Source organism: Solanum lycopersicum, chromosome 1 (assembly GCF_036512215.1).
Source record: "Solanum lycopersicum chromosome 1, SLM_r2.1".
Taxonomy (NCBI): Eukaryota; Viridiplantae; Streptophyta; class Magnoliopsida; order Solanales; family Solanaceae; genus Solanum; species Solanum lycopersicum.
In genome coordinates this window covers 93,067,150-93,089,581 of record NC_090800.1, presented here as the reverse complement: position 1 = coordinate 93,089,581, position 22,432 = coordinate 93,067,150, and the positions used below count along the sequence as shown (strand labels likewise).

The 22,432-nt window shown below is 32.2% G+C and overlaps 5 protein-coding genes across 5 annotated transcripts; 1 reads left to right on the top strand and 4 right to left on the bottom strand.

Moving 5' to 3' along the window:
- Nucleotides 1-488: 488 nt before the first annotated feature.
- On the top strand, nucleotides 489-7,001 carry LOC101245102 (protein DETOXIFICATION 46, chloroplastic). The gene is made up of 14 exons (XM_004230833.5): nucleotides 489-1,193; nucleotides 1,331-1,425; nucleotides 1,580-1,688; nucleotides 1,816-1,871; nucleotides 2,331-2,386; nucleotides 3,736-3,874; nucleotides 4,002-4,139; nucleotides 4,219-4,287; nucleotides 4,391-4,501; nucleotides 5,149-5,277; nucleotides 5,560-5,637; nucleotides 6,275-6,346; nucleotides 6,483-6,545; nucleotides 6,630-7,001. Exons 1-14 carry the CDS (start codon nucleotides 737-739, stop codon nucleotides 6,729-6,731), a joined length of 1,674 nt encoding a protein of 557 aa, XP_004230881.1. The 5' UTR covers nucleotides 489-736; the 3' UTR covers nucleotides 6,732-7,001.
- A 71-nt stretch (nucleotides 7,002-7,072) lies between these two features.
- Nucleotides 7,073-9,747, bottom strand: LOC101264983 (uncharacterized). The gene is made up of 3 exons (XM_004230906.5): nucleotides 9,165-9,747; nucleotides 7,682-7,897; nucleotides 7,073-7,352 (listed from the first exon to the last, which is right to left on the bottom strand). The coding sequence occupies exons 1-3, from the start codon at nucleotides 9,672-9,674 to the stop codon at nucleotides 7,293-7,295; spliced, it is 786 nt and encodes a 261-aa protein (XP_004230954.1). The 5' UTR covers nucleotides 9,675-9,747; the 3' UTR covers nucleotides 7,073-7,292.
- Nucleotides 9,748-12,562: 2,815 nt separating this feature from the next.
- Nucleotides 12,563-15,671, bottom strand: LOC104645480 (protein terminal ear1 homolog). The gene is made up of 5 exons (XM_026029015.2): nucleotides 15,532-15,671; nucleotides 15,025-15,397; nucleotides 13,139-13,264; nucleotides 12,903-13,041; nucleotides 12,563-12,821 (listed from the first exon to the last, which is right to left on the bottom strand). The coding sequence occupies exons 3-5, from the start codon at nucleotides 13,255-13,257 to the stop codon at nucleotides 12,645-12,647; spliced, it is 435 nt and encodes a 144-aa protein (XP_025884800.1). The 5' UTR covers nucleotides 13,258-13,264; nucleotides 15,025-15,397; nucleotides 15,532-15,671; the 3' UTR covers nucleotides 12,563-12,644.
- A 2,157-nt stretch (nucleotides 15,672-17,828) lies between these two features.
- Nucleotides 17,829-18,926, bottom strand: LOC101247765 (protein terminal ear1-like). The gene is made up of 4 exons (XM_010317209.4): nucleotides 18,648-18,926; nucleotides 18,440-18,565; nucleotides 18,208-18,349; nucleotides 17,829-18,132 (listed from the first exon to the last, which is right to left on the bottom strand). The coding sequence occupies exons 1-4, from the start codon at nucleotides 18,818-18,820 to the stop codon at nucleotides 17,971-17,973; spliced, it is 603 nt and encodes a 200-aa protein (XP_010315511.2). The 5' UTR covers nucleotides 18,821-18,926; the 3' UTR covers nucleotides 17,829-17,970.
- A 961-nt stretch (nucleotides 18,927-19,887) lies between these two features.
- Nucleotides 19,888-21,167, bottom strand: LOC104645430 (protein terminal ear1 homolog). The gene is made up of 4 exons (XM_010317208.4): nucleotides 20,735-21,167; nucleotides 20,519-20,644; nucleotides 20,293-20,434; nucleotides 19,888-20,218 (listed from the first exon to the last, which is right to left on the bottom strand). Exons 1-4 carry the CDS (start codon nucleotides 21,061-21,063, stop codon nucleotides 20,054-20,056), a joined length of 762 nt encoding a protein of 253 aa, XP_010315510.3. The 5' UTR covers nucleotides 21,064-21,167; the 3' UTR covers nucleotides 19,888-20,053.
- Nucleotides 21,168-22,432: the final 1,265 nt, after the last annotated feature.

The window sequence follows — 22,432 nt, the reverse complement described above, 5'->3', positions numbered from 1 at the left end:
ACTTTATAAAAAAAAATAAAATTTTCTTTTCGTATGATATTAAATTGAAGATAGGTAGAATCAGGTAAATAATTTGGTTAACTATATCGGTTACTTTTATGGGAAAGTTTTGTTTACTGTGTCTATGCCCGCCATAAATTTAAGAAGTATTTCTGTTTCATTGAAGAGATATATAGCATTTCAAGTTTATTAAGGAGTAAGTACGAGGCTAACTAGGTTGAATACATTTGTACAAAAGAATTCACTTTTTTCTTCACGAGGGATTTCATTTACTAGATATCTGCAAAATCAATATATAATACTTACTAGTAAGTACATTATTAATTCCTGTTTGTATATTGTTGAAGCCATTACTATTCGCCTTGTGATTGTTTACATTTATAATTTATTTAATTGTTATCGTATGATAAAAGATATCTTTTAATCCTAAAAATAGTTATTTTGAAGCATTTAAATTAATGAGTGTATCAATTTAAAAATAGACAAGTAATTAGAGACGAAATGAGTTTGAACGATGAGTGTTAAAATTATAAATATTCAAAAGCACCACACAAAATTGGATATTTGTGGACTTAGGCCGTTTGGCAGGACAGTTAGGGAAACGCTGAAGCAAAGTATATTCGAAGGAGGCGCCAATTTTCAAGTGGCTCAGAAAACTTTCTATTTACGGCCATAATTTTCCCTCTGTTTTTTTGTCTATCTGTTCAATCAAGCACCGAAATCTTCATCGCTAATAATGAATCTTGAAACCCTAACTTGTAAATCTCACATTATTCCGATAGAAATCCCTAAATTCAATTTGAATTTCCATGTTGATTTTTCTTCCACACGTCGCCGAACTTGTCGGGTAAAATCATTGACCCGAATCCACAATCACCGGAAGCGAATAATCACTGCTTGTGTAAATCGTAGCCAAGAGGTTCCAGTGAATCTAGAGAACTCTCGTTCGAATTTGAATTCATGTACCAATAATGAAGAACAAGTAGAAGCGGTAGCAATTCGAGAAGAAATTCCAGTGGTAGATTCTAATGCTAAAGGAGAATTTTCCGGCAATGAGAGCATTTGGGCACAAGTGGTGGAGATTGTAAAGTTTTCAGGGCCAGCAGTTGGTCTATGGTTATGTGGACCTTTGATGAGTCTCATTGACACTGCAGTAATCGGTCAAGGAAGTTCTATTGAACTTGCCGCTCTAGGTAGAGTCTTCCCATTTCTGGATGTCCAAAATGTTTGTCACAATTGTGCTTTTATACATTTCCATATAAAGTGGGATGGGTTGAGTATAATGTTGTTTAAATGTTCAGTGATTTAGCTCGATTTTTGTAATTGGCAGGTCCAGGAACAGTGTTTTGTGATAACACTAGTTATGTTTTTATGTTCCTTTCAATTGCCACTTCAAATTTAGTTGCTACTGCATTGGCCAAACAGGTATGCTTGGTTGAAATTCTTGTTATCATTTACCCATATCTGCTTTCCCCAAATATGAGGAGCTAGGCAGTTATCCTGAACCCATATATCAATATATAGTTGTCGTTATTTTCTGTTTACTCTTGCATTGTGAGCATCAAGGATTATGGTGCAGGATAAAGATGAAGTGCAACATCAGATATCTATATTGCTCTTCATTGGGTTGGCCTGTGGTATTGTGATGCTTATCTGTACAAGATTGTTTGGTACTTGGGGCATTACTGGTAAGCATCTCATTCTTTTTTTGAATGTGGATTTATCAATCATTCAATATGTATACTATTAGAAATGCCCTCTTCTTCCTTCAGTATATTTTATGAACAACTGATGGTAAATTTGTCTTTCTTTCAGCTTTCACAGGGGCAAATAATATGGAAATAATAAATGCAGCAAATACTTATGTCCAGGTTATTATGCTATTGATTATTAGTGCATGTTCTGCTGGATAGTAAGAAATTTCCAATAGAAAATGGATATATGTATTGTGTTTATCTTTCAAGAAGTATCCTGACTTATCTAGAGCCTATAGATTCTAAAATAATGTTAGTTTTGAATGTTACATTGTTTCGTATAGCTTTTAGATGACTCATGTTTGAATATCCAGCTAACTGAAACAAGTAAGTTATTTCTGGTAATGGACAAGGAAAAAAGTCGTAGGAACTTGGAAGTTGTAAGCAAATTGTATATCTGAACTTCTTATCGCTGATCTTCAAAGTGGGGTTTTAGTTCAAACTTGCAGGACACTGAGTCATTTGTTATACTTCCTGAATTCATATGCTATATTGTTCTGGGATGATCAAGTAAAATCCACTTGTGCTTGGTTACCTGAGAAAACTTCATCTGAATAGAATATCTTTTCGTGATAGATTCGAGGATTGGCATGGCCTGCCATGCTTGTTGGTTGGGTTGCCCAAAGTGCAAGGTACCATCTACCTGCTGATACTCTAACTTGTATAGCATTATGTAATCAGTGTGCTTTTAGATAATTTGTATTTCAATTTAGTTAACTGAGTGATCTGTAGAGTTGTATAGGTAGCAATCTATTATGTTTCTTCTTCATAGTTGCCGCGATTCTTTACAAGAACCACTAACATATGCATTTAGTTCCTATGGCTACAATTTGTCAATGTTCTTTCTCTTGTCTGCACAATGTCCTGTTTCATGTTGTTCTGGCCACAGAATTCCAAGCCCCCAACTCTATTTCTCACCATATTTCATCCTCCTCTACCTGTTGTGCTTTTCTCATTGATGCAAGTTCTCTCCCTATGTCTGATCAGACTCCGCTAAACTGATTAGTTCACTTTTCTTTTCTTTATATGAAAGAGTAGCACCCTTAGCGGAATGAGGGGTTGCTCAAATGGTAAGCACCCTCCACCTCCAATCACTAGGTTGTGTGGTCGAGTCACCAAGCCAGCAGAAAAGGTGGGAGCTCCTAGGGAGTGGTAAAAAAAGATTGCTAGAAACAAAACAAAATAGGAATGTTGGTGAATATTAACACACCTTCAGAACTCTTAGTAGATGATGAAGATAAGCACAGTTTTTTAATAATGAAGATGAAACAATTTTTATAAGTCCATTTAGCTTATTACCCTATTGAGATGGAAGGTCCATGAGGCTTGGAGCAAAATGCGAGAAGTGAAGCGCTCAACTTACGAGAAATTAGAAAATACCTAGTATGTGAATTTTATACTATAATAGTAAATTGATATTAAAACTAGTTTCAGCATCCAATATACAAAGATTCTGACATTAGTCCAACTCTTCAAAATTGAGATTCAAAGTGCCAAGCACTTCTCATTTGTATCATTGTTTGAGCTACACTTTTCTCTGAAGCACATGGGTGCACCTGCGAAGTGATAACCCCTTGCTTCACATCAAATGATGCAGTTTTGACTTTTAATAGTACTGGTCGGGAGACATTTGAGCATGATCGTCTTTGCTTGACATTCCTTGATTAATATAAATTTGTTCCAATTGACTATCATTCCTGATACTATTTTTTTCTTTTACTTTAATGAAGTCTTGATGATGAAGCTTCTTAAAGAAAGAAACTACACTTACGGATAATTGTCAATACTGAAATTTCTTAATGTTTTTCGTCCAGTATTTATATGTTCAAAATGTGCAATACTTGTCAATATTTTGAGCTTTAAATCTGAAAACTGTATGACTTTCTGCTGGTGTTTTTCGGGGTCAAGTGCATTGGTCAGCTGCTTATGATTTGCTGGTGGTGGTTTTGTATTAATATAGTTCTTGTTAATGGATATACAGTTTAGGCATGAAAGATTCATGGGGACCTTTAAAGGCTTTGGCAGTTGCCACGGCTATTAATGGCATTGGCGACATAGTCTTATGCAGATTCTTTGGATATGGTATAGCTGGAGCAGCATGGGCAACAATGGTGTCCCAAGTACGCCAAATATGCCTTCCCTTCCTCTAAATGAATTTGATCTCTTCAACTCTCTGTTTGTCTCCCTTCCTCTCCCCATTATCATACTCTTCATGGTAATATTCCTTGCTTACAAGCAATGTTTTAGGTTGTTGCAGCTTATATGATGATTGCAGCCCTGAGCAAGAAAGGGTATAATGGTTTTGCCTTATCTGTTCCATCATTTGATGAAGTTCTACAGATATTCACACTTGCAGCACCTGTGTTCTTAACAATGATGTCCAAGGTTTGTTTGACTCAACTGCATTTTCGGCCTTTATGAAAGTAGTTACTATGTTATGTATCTGATAGATCTTGAACTCCAGGTGGCATTCTACTCTCTACTTGTCTACTATGCCACATCAATGGGCACAAACACTGCTGCTGCACATCAGGTTAGTTTATGTGGACTAATGTTGTACATGTATTTTCTTTTTGCATCTTTCTAATGTAACGGTTAGATGGATACTAACACTGACGTATTACTTACCTTATTAGGTCATGCTACAACTATTCAGCATATTTGCAGTATGGGGTGAGCCTCTCTCTCAAACAGCGCAGTCATTTATGCCTGAATTGTTATATGGAGTGAATCGGAACTTGTCGAAGGTCATAAATTTATTTATGTAAAACTTACAGTATCCTGTATTTTTCTTATTACCACTTCCAAGCTTGAAAAGCATAAAATTTCCATTATCCGTGTGTTCGGTATGGAAGATAACATTTATTTTTCTATGTTTGGTTGGTCAAAATGTTTGGAAAATATTCTTTTTGGAAAAAAGTTCCTTAAAAATAAGGAAAAATGGAAGTAGGGAAAACAAATTATATAAGTGGCTTTCTAAGTTTATTGTCTCCTCTCCACCCACCCACCCAATCCCCTAACCCCATCACTTGACAATGCCATCCCCACTCCCCATCCCATCTCGCCTCCATAGTGATTTGCTACATAACATATAAATGCTCTTTGTATAATATTTTCTTGCTTACTTATCAAACACTAGAAAATAAGTAAGAAACCCATTTGTTTTCCAAGAAATCATTTTCTAGGAAACAATTTCCTTCATACCAAACACACTAACATATTTGTATAAACCTCCTCCTTGAGGAAAGCCTTGACATCCATGAAACTTTGACTGTGATGTCCATGTAAACTGTTGTTTCTGTTCATACTTTATCCCCCGATCAACAACTTTAGAGTTGTGTTCCATGCATTTTTCTTTGATAGGACATTCTAAAAGTTGAACACTGTGAATCAGGCCCGGATGCTGCTGAAGTCCCTTTTGATCATTGGAGCATCAAATGGTTTAATACTGGGATCTGCTGGAGTGTCAATATCATGGTTTTTCCCCCAAATGTTTTCATCTGATGCTTTGGTCATACAAGAGGTTAGTTGCGTATAATATTTCTTTTTATATCTTCTGACTTTTCAATTTAGATGAAGTTAACGATGACACATCTTTTGGTCATGAGAATATAATCCTCTCCACACCCTCTTTTTTTTTAAATGTAATTTTGCTACTTGGAGCAAGCAGAAAATATGAAGAAAGAAACACTGCATAAAATAAAAACAATGCAAAGGGAGCTGTGTGAACCAGATAAAGATTTTATGTCAATGAAAATAGTTTTTTTTCTGATATACTGATTGTTCTCGCCTTCTGTTGGTGCAGATGCACAAAGTACTGCTGCAATTATTTCTAACTCTCTGGGTGTCGCCATGTGTTCATAGTCTTGAAGGAACCTTGTTGGTACAGTTTCATACTAACTTCAAATTATCTTTAGATAATTGTAGATAATTTGGTTGGTTCAAGTATTTTTATCTGAAAGTTCTGTTATATTGTTAACGTCTGCCGTAAATTTAAGGAGTATGCTTTGTTTCTTTGGAATTTTTTTTATACCATTTCAAGTGTATTAAGGGGTAAATACGTAGGAGGGGCTAACTAGGTTGTTTTTATTTGCACTAGCAATTAGCTTTTTCCTTCATGAGGATTTCATTTATTAACTATAAATCAATATGTAATAACTAGTAAGTTCATCATTAATTCCTACTAGAAAATAGTCCAAAAATCATCTAATTGATCAATCCAAAAACCCATAGTGAATTTTTACCATAAGGATGTGTAGTATGGTAAGTTGTGTTTTAGTTTCTTAGGAAAAAGAGCAGCAGAGCTACTGTCCGTTTCTTTTCCTTTTTCTTGTAGACGTTCAGAACCTACCCAAGAATACTTCCATCTTGTATAATGTTGAAGCCATTACCATTTGCCTTTTGATTCTTTACGGTTACTTTTATTGTTATTGTATGATAATATATTTTTAATCTTAATTATTCTAGTTATGGTTTTTGAAGCCATATCTCAAGTCATTGATTATCTGATTACTTTTTAGGCTGGAAGAGACTTAAAATTTATCAGTATATCAATGACCACCATATTTGGTTTCGCTTCACTTCTCGTCATGGTAAGTCATTCCATTTATTCCAATAATTTAGTTTGCAAACTAAATCTTTTTTTTATCCTTGCTCACGCAGCTATATTTCTCAAATCTTTTTTTGATAAAAAGAATATTACTCACTAATTATTTTGATCTCAAACAGCTCTTCAGCAGTAAAGGATTTGGTTTATCGGGGTGCTGGTTTGCTCTAGTAGCATTCCAATGGGTAAATTCATTTCAGCCTTTCTACTCTTTGTTTGCTAAGACTGGCTCATGTTGTTTTCCATTTTAACTTTGCTTTTCTTTCCAGACTCGGTTTTTGGTAGCTCTACGGCGACTCACTTTGGCGGATGGCATACTTTATTTGGAAGGCTCAGTTCATGATGAGTTACAAAAGCTGAAAGCTACGTAGGGGTTTAATATGCCCCAGACAAAAGTGTCCACATAGAAAAGAAGTTTTTCGTTGATGATCCAATAAACATCAGGGGCTGCAGTGATTAATCATCAAAATTCAAATGTTGTTGTTACTTGTCAATATCAAGTTATTTAATCCACCATGTATCATAAATCAAATGAGTTGAGAACAAATTATTATTTACTTAATTTATATTCGTAGCCCTATTGTAATACTTTTTAGGTATTGTAACATTCCTGAAAGCATTATTATGGTTTGTACATCCAAGTCCTGAGTTACCAATCTGCTTATTAATATGCTGTGCAGTATTTGACATATAATTACTTTGAAGCGTGTGATTCGTCTAAAGTTACATCAACTTAACAAACATAAATAGAATGATGGGGTTTGCCCAGTGCAATGACCACAAATTAGTCAGAACTATGATTACGATACTGTAAATATTTAAGACATCAAGAACCCATGATAATGTCCACTATTCCCTTACAATGAGCCATGGGGGCATTGTGATGGTGGCTACCGTGTAAAGGAAATTAAGAAATGAACCACAATGAAAGATCAAACCCTGCTACTTCCTCGGCGATTACGAGCATATGATCTAGGTACCGGTCCTTTATCCTGCACATAAGGAGATCCCAAAATGAGCAAGGACGATCATGAAAGAAACAAAGGAGAAAAAAGGGAGAAGGAGAACAATGTGTATTTATTTGCACTCAAGAGTGTTGCATAGAGGTCATTGAACTTGATAAAAGCAGTAGGAAACCAATTCAAAATTCTAATATGGACAAAAGGTGCTCATTCATCCAAAGCCTTCTTAGGCAAATAACTTCGTACATGTCCATAGGTGGAAGTAGCATGTACCCGGCGTATAAGCGGAACCAAGTAAAATAGTGAGAGTTGCACAAAAGCTTAGTAGGAAACCAGTGTTATAAAAGAACCTAGATGACCTGAAATGATCGTCTCTCTGCATATTGTTTTTGTTTTTTCAAAAAAAGAATTTGAGCCTGTTTCTTCTTCTCTTCAGCTTTCATTTTTGTCAGGCTTGGACGGTAGAGAATCACAGTCCTACCAATTTGACCAACAACCACGGAGCCAGTTGCTTCTTCCAAATGCTTTACAACATCATCCAGCTCTCCTCCGGGACAGGTACCATGTATTTTGAGCTGCATATAACAATGAAGGCATAAAAAACAAACACAAGACCAATGCTTTTTATCACATTAACCAAAACTTAAACACATCGCCAAGAAATAATCGTGACTTTTCATCAACAGAGCTGAAACCGTGATTTCACCTTAGTTGAAGTAAATTAAGCTCTATTCATGTCCCACCATGAAAGGAGGATTCATCAGCAGATCAACTTATTATAATCAATTTGAACATTTGGCACTTTTACCAGCACAAGGCACATACCTGATAAAAATGAGTTCTTGCTAAACCTGCTTAGCCTTGACATATTGATCAATATTTCTCACACTCCTAAGTGCTAATACAACTATCGTTAAACAGATTTAACCAATCACTAATTTAACGTCACAAGCATAACTAGCAACACAATTTTCCCTCTTCTGTTGCTAGTAACCAGAATTATTAACCTCAATAACTTATAAACATTCAATAAATGCTATCTCATTAAAGTTATAACTATTCGTAATATGTTTGCGCGAATTTGAGTTCCATGCTTTCATGATTTCAGCTAAAAAAAACTTTAAGCAACAGAGGAAGGAACTATAACACAGGAAACCATTTAGCAAGATCAATATCACTAATCTAATTACATACTTGTTACAATGTACAATATCAACAAACTAAAATGGCAGGCCAGCATAAACAGTTCCACCGTTCGAACAATATGCCTAAGTAAGATTCACAGCAAAATTAATCACCAACTTTTTTACCATTTTACTAGTATATCATCTCTACTTGTTACTTATCAAACATAAAAATCATCTACACTTGTTAAAAAGTCACTGTTCAGCACAATTAGCCCCCTTCGACCATAGATTTTGAAATTGAAATATAAAAAATTGAGCTTCTGAAGTTGCGTTTGTACCGGCGTTTTACTTGGAAAAAGAAGTTGAAGTTTTATTTATGGAAGTCCAAAGAATACCAAAACTGGTGCGAGCCAATATTTTGGAAACTTGAAAAAATATTCAAATATCATGGCCAAAGATATATTTGAAGATAAATTTTCAAAATCTAATACAAAAACCAAATGTTGGCTAAAAGTTTGAAGCCCAAATCTAATACAAAAACCAAATGTTGGCTAAAAATTTGAAGGCCAATTTGGCAACAACAGAAAAAAAAATTCGCACGGATTTGAAGATAGACTTTCCAACCTAACAATTCAATATAAACCCTAAACCCTAAATAGTTGGCCAGTTGTTTGAGCAAATTGTATGCCAACAACAAAAATTTGAGACAATGTACCTTGAGAAGCTCATTAGCTTCAAGAGTCTCCTCTAAAGCCATGACCACAGTATCAGTAACACCAGATTTGCCAACCTGTTGGCTCTTTAGCTTCTTCCCTAAACTATGTGCATAGGATGCCAATTCTTTCTTCTCTTTCACAGTCAGGTTCGGCAATTTCGCCCTTAATATTTTTCTCTCAGACTCACTAGGCCTGGGGGCAGTCACTTCTTCATTTTGTTTTACAATTTCCTCATCTTCCACATCCTCAGAAGATTCCAAGAGAGATTGAGAGGTACAGCTAATTGGAAGGTTAGAGAAAGTTCTAGAACGAAGGAAGATTGATGTATGGGTCCGAAGAGAGGGGAAGGAGGAAAGAGAATTGTTGATGATGGGATGAAGTGACGTCGTTTGATGGGGAAGAAGAGAGAGAGATTGCTTAAGGAAGGAGAAAGAAAGGATGGGAGCGGGTCGGAGCAGGCGATGGAGAGCCATGGAGGAAGAGGAAGAAGATAACATTACACTACTCATTTGCTCAATGCAGCGACATCATTTTCCTTAGTAATTCTTTTTTCATATTTAACTCCCTCTTTCTAATTTATGTAATTAGTTTATAGCATAATACTCCTTTTAATTTTTCTTCATTTTATATTTATATTCTCAAATTTTCTTCATTTTATATTTATATTCTCAAATTTTAAACTTCAAATATGCACAAATAAGTTTTAAATTGTACACATGTAGAACACAATTTACACATTACACATGTAGGACACAAATTGTTATATAGGATGTATGTCTATTTAAATAAGGGAAAATTACGCGACTAAACAAATTTATACTATTTAATTACTTATCGTAACTATATTTTGCGATAATTACCACTCGCGGCTAATATTATACATTAATTACATAGGCTGACTTCGAATTTGCATAATTAGTTATGTTCGTATATGTATAATTCGTCAGGATATACAAATATATACGTATAATATATAATATTTTATCCTATATACATATACAATTCACCTCTCTCCCACTCTCTGCCCTCTCTCCCTCGCCTCTCTCCTCTCTCTCCCAATCTCGCTTGCCATGTATACAAATGTACAATATACAATTATATACATATACAATTCACCTTTCTCTCACCCTCTGCCCCTCTCTCACTCGCCTCTCTTCTCCCTCTCTCGATCTCGCTCGTATCTTTCCTCTCTCTCCCAGTCTCGCTCGCCTCTCTCCTCTGTGCCAATCTCTCTTACCGTATATACTAATACATATGTATAATATACAATTGTCTAACCAATATACATATACAATTCACCTATCTCCCACTCTTTTCCCCCGTCTCTCATCTCTCTCTTCTCTCTCCCAGTCTCTCTCCTCCATATAACATGTAGCTACGAATTGTAATTATCAAACTATAGCTACGAAAAGTAATTAGGTTATTTTTAAGTGGTTATATGTGAAAGTTTCCCTTTAAACAATTGTATACAAATTTAAATGTCTACTTGTGTACACTCAAAATTGGAGAACATAAATATAAAATGAGGTAAAATTAAATGACATGTTTATGCATTATCCCTACTTTATTACATGATATAAGAATTATTTTTTTAAAAAAAATGTAATTTAAAGTAACTCATCATAATTCATATTTATGATGTTGCTATAAGCTAATTAATTAATTAAGAGTTTATAATTGAATGAAATATATATGTTTTTGTTCGAGTTCATTGTAAAAATTAAAGTATTTGTTTTCTTATTGTAAAAATTAAAATACTTTGTTTTCTTAGTTCGAATCGTGTGAATATTAAAAATAAATAATATAATTAGGTTGGTCTAGTGGTATGATTCTCGCTTCGGGTGCGAGAGGTCGTGAGTTCGATTCTCGCAACACCCCACCCTCCCTTCATATGCCTAAATCTTTCTTTTTTGTATTCTTCTTGTTCACTTTTTGTATTCTTCTTGTGTGTGAACCATTTTCTACTCTTTTTTTTTTAAGTGAACCACTTAAATGTTCATTTTCTTCATAAAATTTACTATTTTATTGCTGTTTAACCATCGAAATTTCAAAATTCATGTTCTAAATTATTTTAAATTTATGTAACCTGTAAAATGTTTTTATATTAATTAAATTTTATGTTACGTGAGATTTATTTAAGTAAAAAATGTTTGAATATGCATTTTTTAATTTTGAAATTGAGAAATTTATCCATATCATTACGTTAATATTTGTTGATAACCATTTGATCTTTGGAAAAACTACATAAATTAGACCAATTAATGAAACTATTTACTCAAAATTGGACTCAACACAAACTATTAATTTTTAATAGATTTATATCCTAAATTATTTACGCCTATATATCCTGATAGTATCAAACAATAACCAATAGTGTTTTTCAGTATTAAAATTATAATAAATTTCAAAGTAAAAAGTAATATGAAAATCATTTGAAATATATTTTCTTTCCATGGATGGATATATGATATGATAAATCACTGATATGTTTCTTTTGTGTTCTAAAATAAATTACCCAATATATTTACTAATCGATTAAATAATTTGAATCAAATTTTGTTCTTCTTGTTTTGTTCTGGTTTTTGTCAACGATGTGAATGATTTCGGGAGAGTTATTTAACTTCAAAAAATAACAAAGTAGTTTTGTTCTGATGTATGTCAATGATGTGAATGATTTTCATTAGCTATACGACTTATTAACGGTGGGAGTGCAATTTAATTTCCATGTTAGTTAAATTCATAAACACGTGCAATTTCATTTTTAATTGAGATTATTCAATCGATTTTATTGACATAAAAATTTATATAAAAATGACTAATTCGACTTTCTAATAAACTTGTTAAGCATTCCTTCAGTTCTTAATTACTTGTCCTATTTTAAATTGACACACTTATTAAAAATCAATTATTGACATAGTGAATTTACCGTTTTACTCATTTTAATTATGAAATAGATAAATTAAAAATTTAATATTTTCAAAAAATTTCATCTTTTTTAAAGTATTAATTGAGGATATAATAATAAAAAATTATTTTTTCTTAATTTATCAAAATAAACAAATAATTAGGAATAAATACGAAGAAAAAATTGATAGTAAATAGGAAAGGAGTACGTAACTTCCCCATTAGTTTCAATTTCCCCCATAATTATTACCGTAAAAATTGAATCCAAACTTTCCCCCCGATGAGTTGACATAATTTTCAATTCATAACTTTTAAAAACTTCACTTTCAACATCAATCATTTTTCGATAATCACCAACACAAATTAGAAACAATTAAGACGCTAGAAAACCTACATTCACTATCTGCATTCACCTGACAGGCTAATTCGAACTTTTGTCTTCGAATAACTGCATAAATTATTGCCTCTAACATCCTCAACTCAAGCAAGAATAGAAAGGCAAATGATGTGTCATAAATAACTTAGGTGCCATTATTCCACCCCTCAATTTGTTCTACCATCTCCCTAAATTAAAGTTAGGGTTTCTTGAGAATATCTGAACAAGATGGAGTGACTTTGTATTTACCAACACTAATCATTTGTACCGATTCCCCAGAACCATCTCTTGCTGGACTAAACTGAACTGGCAGAAACTCTTCTGATTCACATCTGAATCTTGTATTCTTGAAATGGTTCACCAAAGCCTCTTTTCCCTGTTAAGTAGTAATAGAATTTTCACATAAAAAATCACAAATTCAATTGGTTTATTTTTTAGAAATTTAACATTCACGCACCTGGATCTTCGCAGTAACAATCCTAACCCTCCAAGTAGATCCCGGCAACACATTTAGTTTGTCATAAGCCTCAAAAAAATTCCACACAGTTCTCTCATCGGTGAAATTCACAAATGCATAACCTTTGTTCATCTTGCTTCTGCAAATGAAAAATTTTAAAAAAGAAAAGAAAAGCTAATAGTACTGAAGTGACGATACTTTTAGTGCAAATAAACACATGAAAAATAATTATTTACTTGAAATCCATAGGCAAATACAAGAAATCATAAGCAAACACATGTGTATTTTCTCCATTTGAATCTCTAGCTTTTTGATTCTCCAGTAAGCAATGCTCGTCCAGAAATCGCATCAACATTTCACGGCTGTACCAAAAAAATGAAATGAATTAGTCATCAAATTTATGCCACTAGAGAGTCAAACCATTAAATTTTGTTATAATCACCATCCCAGAAAAAGTAATCTGAACAATTAAATAGATTAAAATTACTTGTAGTCATATGGAATATTCTTAATCACGATAGTAGTCACGTTCTTATGGCTCCTTCTTATAGGTATAACACTGTATCTGTATTTCGTCGGGCCATCGTTTTTCGACCACTCTTCACCTCTGATTCCCTTAATGGATGGAGAAAATTTTGTTCTAGAGACATAATCATTAATCAATCTAGGAGGAATGTTCAACCACGGGTGTTCCACCGATGGCGATCGCACATTCTCCCGTGGTGGTGAATCAACGGTAGGAGGAGGAGGAGGTGGTGGCGGAGTGGAAATAGGTATATATTCGGATGCATCCGGGTTCAACAAGCTCTTACGAACAGGAGCCATGGAGGTACAATTGATAAAATTGAAGTAATTTTGAAGAAAAAAAACTGTTTGGTTGTTTCTTTTATATATGAAAAAGTGATACAGATTTGAACAGATAAATGAAAGAGGCAGTCACAATTACTAACATAAAAGGCAGGATAATACTGCAATAAAAAAGAGGAAGACAATGTCTAGATTATATAGAGTAAAAAAATTATATTAATTGCAAAAAACAAATTTATTATAGTAAGTTTATATATTTTGTTTTTCATAAATTTATTTAAAAGAGCTATCTATTTTGGTGACTAATTTATGAAGATATTATGTAAGTCAAATTTTATTCATTTTGAAAAGGAAAGAACGTGATGAAGTAGACGGATTTCAATATTTACTCTTAAAAAAAATTCAAGTCTAAATCACAAAGAATGAGAACATTTATTGTAATTAAAAATTATTTTCCCTTTAATAAGATTGGGATCGAACCAAAATAAAGTGAAAAATAACGCACTTGTCTCTTAAATTTGAAAGTTGATAGATAAGTAATTTACAAATTTTGCTAGTAGTTTTGAATGTAGAACTACAATTAAGCTATTTTTTTTATTAAAAAAAACAAAATTATATTTGAATTAGTAAATGATAGAGAAAACATTTTAAGCTAATCGTGCATTATGATTATACACAAGTGAAATACATAGGTGATTTACGAATAATAAAAAAATCAAATCTCTCTACTCTGCTAGTAGAGGTTGATTCTCATGTATTTTTACAAAGTTAAACTAATCTCTAGTGTGCATTATTTCTTATTTTAGGTCCTTGATGATAAAGTGTTTTTTAACCTCTACATTTGGGGCACGAATTATACGTTTACCTCCATTATTTCTCTATTCAATGAGTAACAGCCCAAATAAACTTCTTTAATGTGTCAATAATATATATACTAGAGGAGTAACATCCCTGCTAGGCTATACTGAACATTATTTTATCCGACACAGGATCACGAAAAGCAAGAAGGTGCCAAGTTTTGATACAGAGAATATGTAATTAAAATAGGTTTTTGTTTGCTGTTTTTTATTGTTTTAGCAAGTGCAATGAAATTGAATAATCAACCTAGAAGGGAATTCAGATTACTATCTCCCCACATATGTAAACCCTAAAATCGATCGATCGGTTTTCTGGAGTGACTTTATAATGCCCCTACAGTAATCATTTGCACCCATTCCCCGTAACCATCTCTCGAAGGATTAAACCAAACTGGTAGAAACCTTTCTGATTCACACATAATTTATACCTTTATTTTTGAAATTTAACAATCACATACCTGGATCTTCGCGGTGACAATCTCAACACTCTTTAAAGATCCTGGAAACACGTTTAGTTTGTTAATTAAAGCCCAAAAAAATTCCACAGAGTTCTGTGATGTGATCGGTGAAATTCACAAATGCATAGCCTATGCTCCTATTGTTTCTGCAAATTCAAAAATAAAAGATAATCTAATAGTACTGAAGTAGTTTCTGTAGTTTGCCTGCAAATAAACACAACAAAATTAATTAAACCAGATTATTTACTTATAATCCATGGGCAAATACAAGAAATCATAAGCGAAGACATGAAAAATTTCTCCGTTTGAATTTCTCGCGTTTTGATTCTGCAGGAAGCAGTACTCGTCTAGAAATTGCATCAACATTTCACGGCTGTAAAGGAAAAATGAAATTTAATTAGATTGATGATGATATGGAACTAGAGATTCAGACGGTTAAATTTTGTTTTAATCAACTTCAAAATTATTATGAACAATAAAAGAAGCAAAAAAAGTTTAAAAAATTACTTATAGTGATATGGTATATTTTTTATCATTACAGTAGTTTTGTTCTCATGTGTTGAACTTATAGGTATCACACCGTGTTTCACCAGCCCTCCTAGTTTAGGAGGAATATGCCGACGCTGCGACGTGGTCGCACATTCTCCTGTGGCGGTAAATCGACGGTAGTAGTAGGAGGAAGCGGTTGAAGCATCGCCGGCGGAAATGGATGGGGTAGAATCATCGCCGGAGAAAATGGATGAGGTGGAAGCATCGCCGGTGGAAATGGAGGCAGTGGAAGCAGCACACACGGAGAAGGAGGGAGTGGCGGTGGCAGAGTGGAAACAGGGATATATTCGGGTGCATGCGGGTTCAACACATGAGAGAGAGAAATTTGAAGGCACCAAAAGAAATTTATTTTTCGAGAAAAGTAGGATACTTCAATGGAAAACAGGAAGAACTACTTATTTAGTTTTTTTTAATCAAATCGATTTAAATTTCACTAGAAATTGCACAGTAAATTTTTATTGTTTTTCTAAATAAAATTAATATATTTATAAATATTGTATAATGTATTATTAGTCATAATAATTATACTAAAATATATGAAATATTAACTATTAAAGATAAATTTGTATGAATTTTAAATTCGAAACGGTATTTTATTTCTTCTTATGTTTTAGCATTAGCTGATTATATTCATTTTGAAAAGGAATGGTTATGATGAAATGGACGTTACTCATTCTTAAGCAAATATTTCAATTTTTAATTCAATAGAGGCTAATTCTGATTTATTATACACAATGTAACTGATCTCCGATGTAGAATCGTCAATATGGATTAGGCCTGTTGAGCCGAACTGGCCTAATTAGAAATTTAATAGAGTTGGGTTACGATTTTTGAAGCTCATTTGAGAGAGAGTTTTTAGCCCGGTCTGAATAAGTCTGCTGATTATTGAGGCTACATAAATACCTCTGTAGAGTCGGCCCGTGGGCCAATAAAAATTAATTAAAAAATATAATTTAAAATTAAAGAGAGTCCGAATTCAAAACAATTAGGTTAATATTTTTATTTAGATATTTATACTTTTGCTTTAATTTTTTTTAAAAAATTATAAAGAATAATTTATTTGTAGATTTGATTAAAAAGATAGTAACATTAACCTCATTATTATTTTATCAAAATTTATGATAATATTATGATTTAATTTAATAATTCTAAAAATAATACTTCATCCGTTTCAAAAAGGATGGGCCTAGTTTGACTTCGAACGGAGTTAAACAAAAAAAAGACTTTTTAATCTTGTGGTTCTAAATTAAAATTATGTCAAATGTACGAAAATGCCCTTTAATCTTGTTATTTTAAACATGCCACGTAAAAAATTAAATTTAAAATGTTGCCAAAAAAGAAAATGAGTCTCATTCTTTTTGAAACAAACTAAAAAGGAAATAGAAACATTCTTTTTGAAACAGAAGAAATATAACTTTTTAAAGTTATTTATTAAAGTTCAGCTTCAAAATAATTTTCTAAAGTTTCATTCATGAAAATTGAATCTACAATAATACGTCTTGACTCTTTGACTTAAAACTTAATCAGATAGTGTTCTAGTGTCTAATTGGCTGAACGTTAGCTCCGATTATTTGAACTTAAAAAGTCACTCGAACATTGTTCTAGTTACAAGCGTAAATATCTTTTAATATTATAAAACAATCATAATTGAAAATTAAAATAGTTATTTGAAAAACAAATTAGTAAAAGAGTTTTTCCATTTCAATAATAAAATTGAACCCAAATAAATCGAAAAATATTGGCTTTTATTTTAAATTTGATTTGAATGTTGATCTCAATCACACTTTTGTCTTCCTCACATAACTAAATTCATTTTTTTAAGGCTTGTTTAGCCATGTGAAACGTAGTCAAGTCATTAAATTAACTCATATATGATGATAATTGAAATTTTGCTCACAAAAGTAAAACCTCATATATATTCTGAAATTTAAGTAGTAATAGTTCAACTCAGAGTAATGTTTTGAAGTCTCATTTGCGGAAGTTGAAGCTATAATAATTTGCCGTATACGAAAACTCCAATTCTTTGAAGTTACTTCAAAAGTGAACCCAACATTGTTTTAGTTAAAAATATTTTGTCAGTTTTGCATCTAACTTTAGTATCTCAAGTGTCAAATATATTAATTTTGATCATAATCAGATTAATATCACAAATTTAATTAATCAAACATATAAAATCTAAACTGAAAACTAGTAGACATAATAAAATATGTAATGCAAGCAGAGGAACCAAATCAAAGCATATCAGATTAGCAGCAACTTCTGCTAATTAATGGCTATACTCAAACTTGTTTATTTGGTAAAGCGAAAAATACCATTCAATAGATCTGAGAGATTTCTATTCAATTACTTCTCCCCTGCAAAGCTAGCTTGTACAACACAGATACTCAAAAAACTTGGTTAATCAGTGGGATTAATTCGAAGTTGGAATATCCCCACAGAATTCACTTTCACTGATGCCCTAGAACCATTTCTTGCAGGATTAAACGAAACTGGATGAAACTCGTCTGATTCAAACAGAAACCTTTCAGACTTGAATCGTTCCATTAAAGCATTTTTGCCCTGTTAATAATTTCACATCAAAAATTACAGACATTTGTTATTAAATTTTTAAAAAATTTAACAACATTCACTCACCTGCATCTCCGCAATGGACATCTGAACGCTTATTTCAGAATCTGGATACGTTTTCGCTCTCTCACTAAAATCCCTAAAAAACTTTAACAGAGTTTTGTGATCGGTGAAATTCACAAATCCATAGCCTTCTATGCCCGTCCATCTGTAAATGCAAAAATAAAAGATTAAAGTTAATAATAGTACACTGCAAATAAAACTCAAGAAAAAGTAATTACACAGGATTAATTATTACTTGAAATTCATAGGCAAATACACGAAGTCAAAAGCGAAGACATGAGGGTTTTCTTTATTTGAATCTCTAGCCTTTTGATTCTCCAGTAAGCAGTAATCGTCTAGAAAATCCATCAACTTTTTACGGCTGTTAAGGAAAAATCAAATTAATGATATGGAACTAGAGAATCGGAAAAATTAACATGAAGAAGCAAAAAATTGAAAATTACTTGTAGTGAAGTGGGATATTCTCCAACTTGACAGTTGTTTCGTGCCCTTTTAGTATAGGATGAACATTCTGCGGCGGCGGTGGATCGATGGTAGGAAGAGGCAGTGGCAGAGGGGTAATAGGGATATACTCAGGTGCATGTGGGTTCAACGAACTATAACGAGCACCAGCCATGGAAGTATACAATTGATAAAGCTGCTAGTGATTTTGACATAAAGTGTTTCTTCTGTATGAAAAAAAATTAAAGAGAGAGAATTGAGAATTGAATTGAATTGAATATATAGTGAAGGAAGAAGTATGAAGAAAGAAACAGTTACCACCAAAAGGAACAGTTCAAAATCTTTTTATTTGTAACTAACTAGTTTAATAAATTATACTGTTATAGTTATACAATAACTAACTTAACTAATTGATCACTAAACTGTATATTACTTCTTATTATAAGCCTTTATCATTGATTTGGACACTTCATTATGTATATCGGAAAAAATATATTAATAGAAATTTAAAAATAGTTATAGAAATTTAAAAATAGTTTATATTTGTTTAAAACATTGTTCCAAACGATTAAATAGTGCTGCATAACATTTCGGACATAAGGGGTAAATAAGTCCTGATTCATTAAAGTTCATTTATTTTGTTAGAAAAAACCTAGAGTTAAAAGGTTCAAATCACAATAATGAAATTTTTATTAGTATAGTTTTAATTTAAAGTTTTATTTGTCATGATAATTCATAAGTAAATTAGAATTTGATATGTATATATTTTTTGAAGTAAGATTTAAAGTTTAAATCACAATAATAATAAAATAAAATATTATTAGAGTGTTTTTCCATCTAGTAAGATTTGAATTGAACAAGTAAATTGAAAAACATCTATTTTTTTTAAATTTAATTTGAATGTCGATCTTCGATCATTCTATTTGAAGATGTGAGGTAAAATTATGTCATGAAATTAAAGTTTTATTTGAACACATAATTTAAATTAATTATATTTTATGTTCGAAAACGGAAGCCTTCATATATTTTTTTAAGTTTAAGCCATAAAAGTTCAGCTTGAGAATAATTTCTCAAGTCTCATTTGTAGAAAGTTAGATAATGTTCTAGAGTCTAATTTGTCGAAAGTTAAAGCTTAAATTCTTTCTAACTTAAAAAGTCACTCGAACATTGTTTTTGTCTTTTTTTTTAAAAAAATGTTATTTTTGCATTAAATTTTAGTATCTCACTTGTCAAATATATTAATTTTGATCATCACATTATTATATTCATGCTAAAATTCAAAGTGAAAAGACGTAGTAGACATATTATCCATGTGATACGAAAACAGAGGACAAATGAAATGTCTTATAGATCAACTTGTTTATTTGGTAAAGGAAAAATACAACAGACTGCTATTCAATTACTAAAATCAATCGATGGGAATATCTGGAACGGCTTGAAATTTGCCCACAGTAATCACTTGCACTGTTTCCCCAGAACCATTTCTTGCAGGATTAAACACAACTGGAAGACACTCTTCAGATTTACTCACAAATGTTGTATTCTCGTATCGGTTCACTAAAGCAATTCTTCCCTGTTAATAATTCCACAATCAAAAATCAAAAAACTAAGTTAACATTTTCTTCTTTGCATTTAACATTCACGCACCTGGATATTCGCAATGTCCATCCGAACGTTCCTTGCAGAATTTGGATACTTTATTGCTCTCTCATTAAAATGCTTAAAAATTTTTGGCAGAGTTCTGTGATCGGTGAAATTCACAAATCCATAGCCTGGGTTGGTCGTTGCTCTGCAAATGCAAAAAATAAAAGAGATTAATTACACTGCAAATCAAAAACACAAGAAAAAGTAATTACACAAGATTAATTATTACTTGAAATTCGTAGGCAAATACAAGAAATCATAAGCGAAGACATGAGGATTTTCTTCATTTAAATCTCTCGCTTTTTCGTTCTCCAGTGAGCAGTACTTGTCTAGAAATTTAATCAACTTTTTACGGCTGTAAAAGAAAAATTAAATTAATTAGATCGATAATGATATTTTAATCAACTTCCAAATAAGGAAAAAGTAATATTAAACTAAAAATTACTTGAAGTGAGATGGGATATTCTTCATCATGACAGTAGTTCGCCAAGAATCGACGGTAGGAAGAGGAAGAAGCGGCGGAAGAGGAAGAAGCGGCCGAAGAGGCCGAGGCCGCGGAAGAGGAAGAAGCGGCGGAAGAGGCGGCGGAAGTGCAGTCGAAGCTGCATGCGTTGGAAGCATCACCGGCAGAGACTGACCCCGTCGTCGAAGAAGCAAATGTGTAGGATGAGGCGGTGGCGGCGGCGGAGGCGGTGGTGGTGGCGGAGTCGGAGTGGTAATAGGGATATATTCAGGTGCATGTGGGTTCAACGAATTCTCAGGAGCATCAGCCATTGATGAAGCTGGTAGTGATTTTGAAAAAAAGTGGTAGGTTAACTGTTTCTTTTATATGGAAAAAATTAAAGGAAGAGAGAAATTGAGAATTGAATAGATGGCGAAGGAAGAAATTATGTAACGAAAGAAACAGTTACAACTAAACAGTTACTATATGAATCTGAATTTAGAAGTTTTACTACGTACTCGCCTCATTTTGTTCGTTTATCGTTGAGTTTAAAATTCAAATTATTTATTAAATTATTAATTTACAAAGTAACAAAATGTTAGAACATAGTGAATTCAACAAGTTAGTACATCCAGATGTGTTATACATATATATATATCCACACCGTCCGATAAATTAAATCGAAAAAGTAATATTAGATTATTGTTATTGAGTTATTGGATTTTTAATGAGTTTATGAGAAAAAGTTATCAGATTATTTGTTCGATATCTAGTGATAAAGTAAATCGATAACTCAATAAGACGGTAATAATTTACTATTTTATTCTCCCTACTAATTAAATATTAATAATTTAATATATAACTAGACACTATAACTATATAAAATTATTAGTACTCTATCTACTTCACACTAGGATGCTTTACTAATTTTTATAGTTTACTAAAAATCTAAAGACTAATGTAAAGGTGTTATTTAATTTTAGTTTTAGTCTTGTTAGACTATTTGATTTTAGTTTTAGTTTGTAATTGTAGGTTGTAGCATTTGCAAATTTGTAAAGGTTGTAATTTGATTAATATAAAGAATCTCATACTATGTATTGGCGGTGACATGTAATTATAACCTTTATATTATATTTAGATAAGTAAGAAGTTATATAATATTTGACGGATATTTTATTATTGGTTAAACTGAAAATCGAATCGATAATTATCAAAAACAGATAAAACGAAAAATCAATAAGAAATATCTTATTAATTTATTATCGAATTAGCATATTTAAAAACTAAAAACTAATAAATCAAACATATAATACACAGAATCGAACCGAACCAGCTGATGTACACCCATACAGTTCATTATTACACTGCTTATAAGTTTTTTAGTTGTAACTAGTTTTACAAATTATACCGTTAATCAGTAACTAACATAACTAATTGATCACGTAGTTAGCTTCAGTTTGCCTCTGTTAATCGGGAACTAACATAACTAACTGATCTCCGTTGTATATTTATTTCTTATTATAAATCGATTTGGATATTGTGCAACTTTATCATGTATATCTCTACACAAATACATATGATCGATTGGTTTGCTAAGTATGGCAGAAAAAAAATAATGCACAATTAACATTGAATAGAAAGTTTAACAAAAGATTAAAATTAATTTAAATTATGCTGCAGAATTAAGTCTTTCAAGTTCAT

What these genes read in the sequence shown, in the direction of transcription:
- LOC101245102 (XM_004230833.5), top strand. Translation starts at nt 737, where the DNA reads ATGAATCTTGAAACCCTAACTTGTAAATCTCACATTATTCCGATAGAA. An exon ending in TGAATCGGAACTTGTCGAAG is followed by an intron (nt 4,502 to 5,148) that starts GTCATAAATTTA and finishes ACTGTGAATCAG; the next exon opens with GCCCGGATGCTGCTGAAGTC. An exon ending in CTCTAGTAGCATTCCAATGG is followed by an intron (nt 6,546 to 6,629) that starts GTAAATTCATTT and finishes TTTTCTTTCCAG; the next exon opens with ACTCGGTTTTTGGTAGCTCT.
- LOC101264983 (XM_004230906.5), bottom strand. Translation starts at nt 9,674, where the DNA reads ATGAGTAGTGTAATGTTATCTTCTTCCTCTTCCTCCATGGCTCTCCAT. An exon ending in AAGCTAATGAGCTTCTCAAG is followed by an intron (nt 7,898 to 9,164) that starts GTACATTGTCTC and finishes TGTTATATGCAG; the next exon opens with CTCAAAATACATGGTACCTG. An exon ending in CAGAGAGACGATCATTTCAG is followed by an intron (nt 7,353 to 7,681) that starts GTCATCTAGGTT and finishes CCTTATGTGCAG; the next exon opens with GATAAAGGACCGGTACCTAG.
- LOC104645480 (XM_026029015.2), bottom strand. Translation starts at nt 13,257, where the DNA reads ATGTTGATGCGATTTCTGGACGAGCATTGCTTACTGGAGAATCAAAAA. An exon ending in TATTTGCCTATGGATTTCAA is followed by an intron (nt 13,042 to 13,138) that starts GTAAATAATTAT and finishes TTTCATTTGCAG; the next exon opens with AAGCAAGATGAACAAAGGTT. An exon ending in TTGTTACTGCGAAGATCCAG is followed by an intron (nt 12,822 to 12,902) that starts GTGCGTGAATGT and finishes ACTACTTAACAG; the next exon opens with GGAAAAGAGGCTTTGGTGAA.
- LOC101247765 (XM_010317209.4), bottom strand. Translation starts at nt 18,820, where the DNA reads ATGGCTGGTGCTCGTTATAGTTCGTTGAACCCACATGCACCTGAGTAT. An exon ending in TATTTGCCTATGAATTTCAA is followed by an intron (nt 18,350 to 18,439) that starts GTAATAATTAAT and finishes TTGCATTTACAG; the next exon opens with ATGGACGGGCATAGAAGGCT. An exon ending in TGTCCATTGCGGAGATGCAG is followed by an intron (nt 18,133 to 18,207) that starts GTGAGTGAATGT and finishes AATTATTAACAG; the next exon opens with GGCAAAAATGCTTTAATGGA.
- LOC104645430 (XM_010317208.4), bottom strand. Translation starts at nt 21,063, where the DNA reads ATGGCTGATGCTCCTGAGAATTCGTTGAACCCACATGCACCTGAATAT. An exon ending in AATATCCCATCTCACTTCAA is followed by an intron (nt 20,645 to 20,734) that starts GTAATTTTTAGT and finishes TTTCTTTTACAG; the next exon opens with CCGTAAAAAGTTGATTAAAT. An exon ending in TATTTGCCTACGAATTTCAA is followed by an intron (nt 20,435 to 20,518) that starts GTAATAATTAAT and finishes TTGCATTTGCAG; the next exon opens with AGCAACGACCAACCCAGGCT.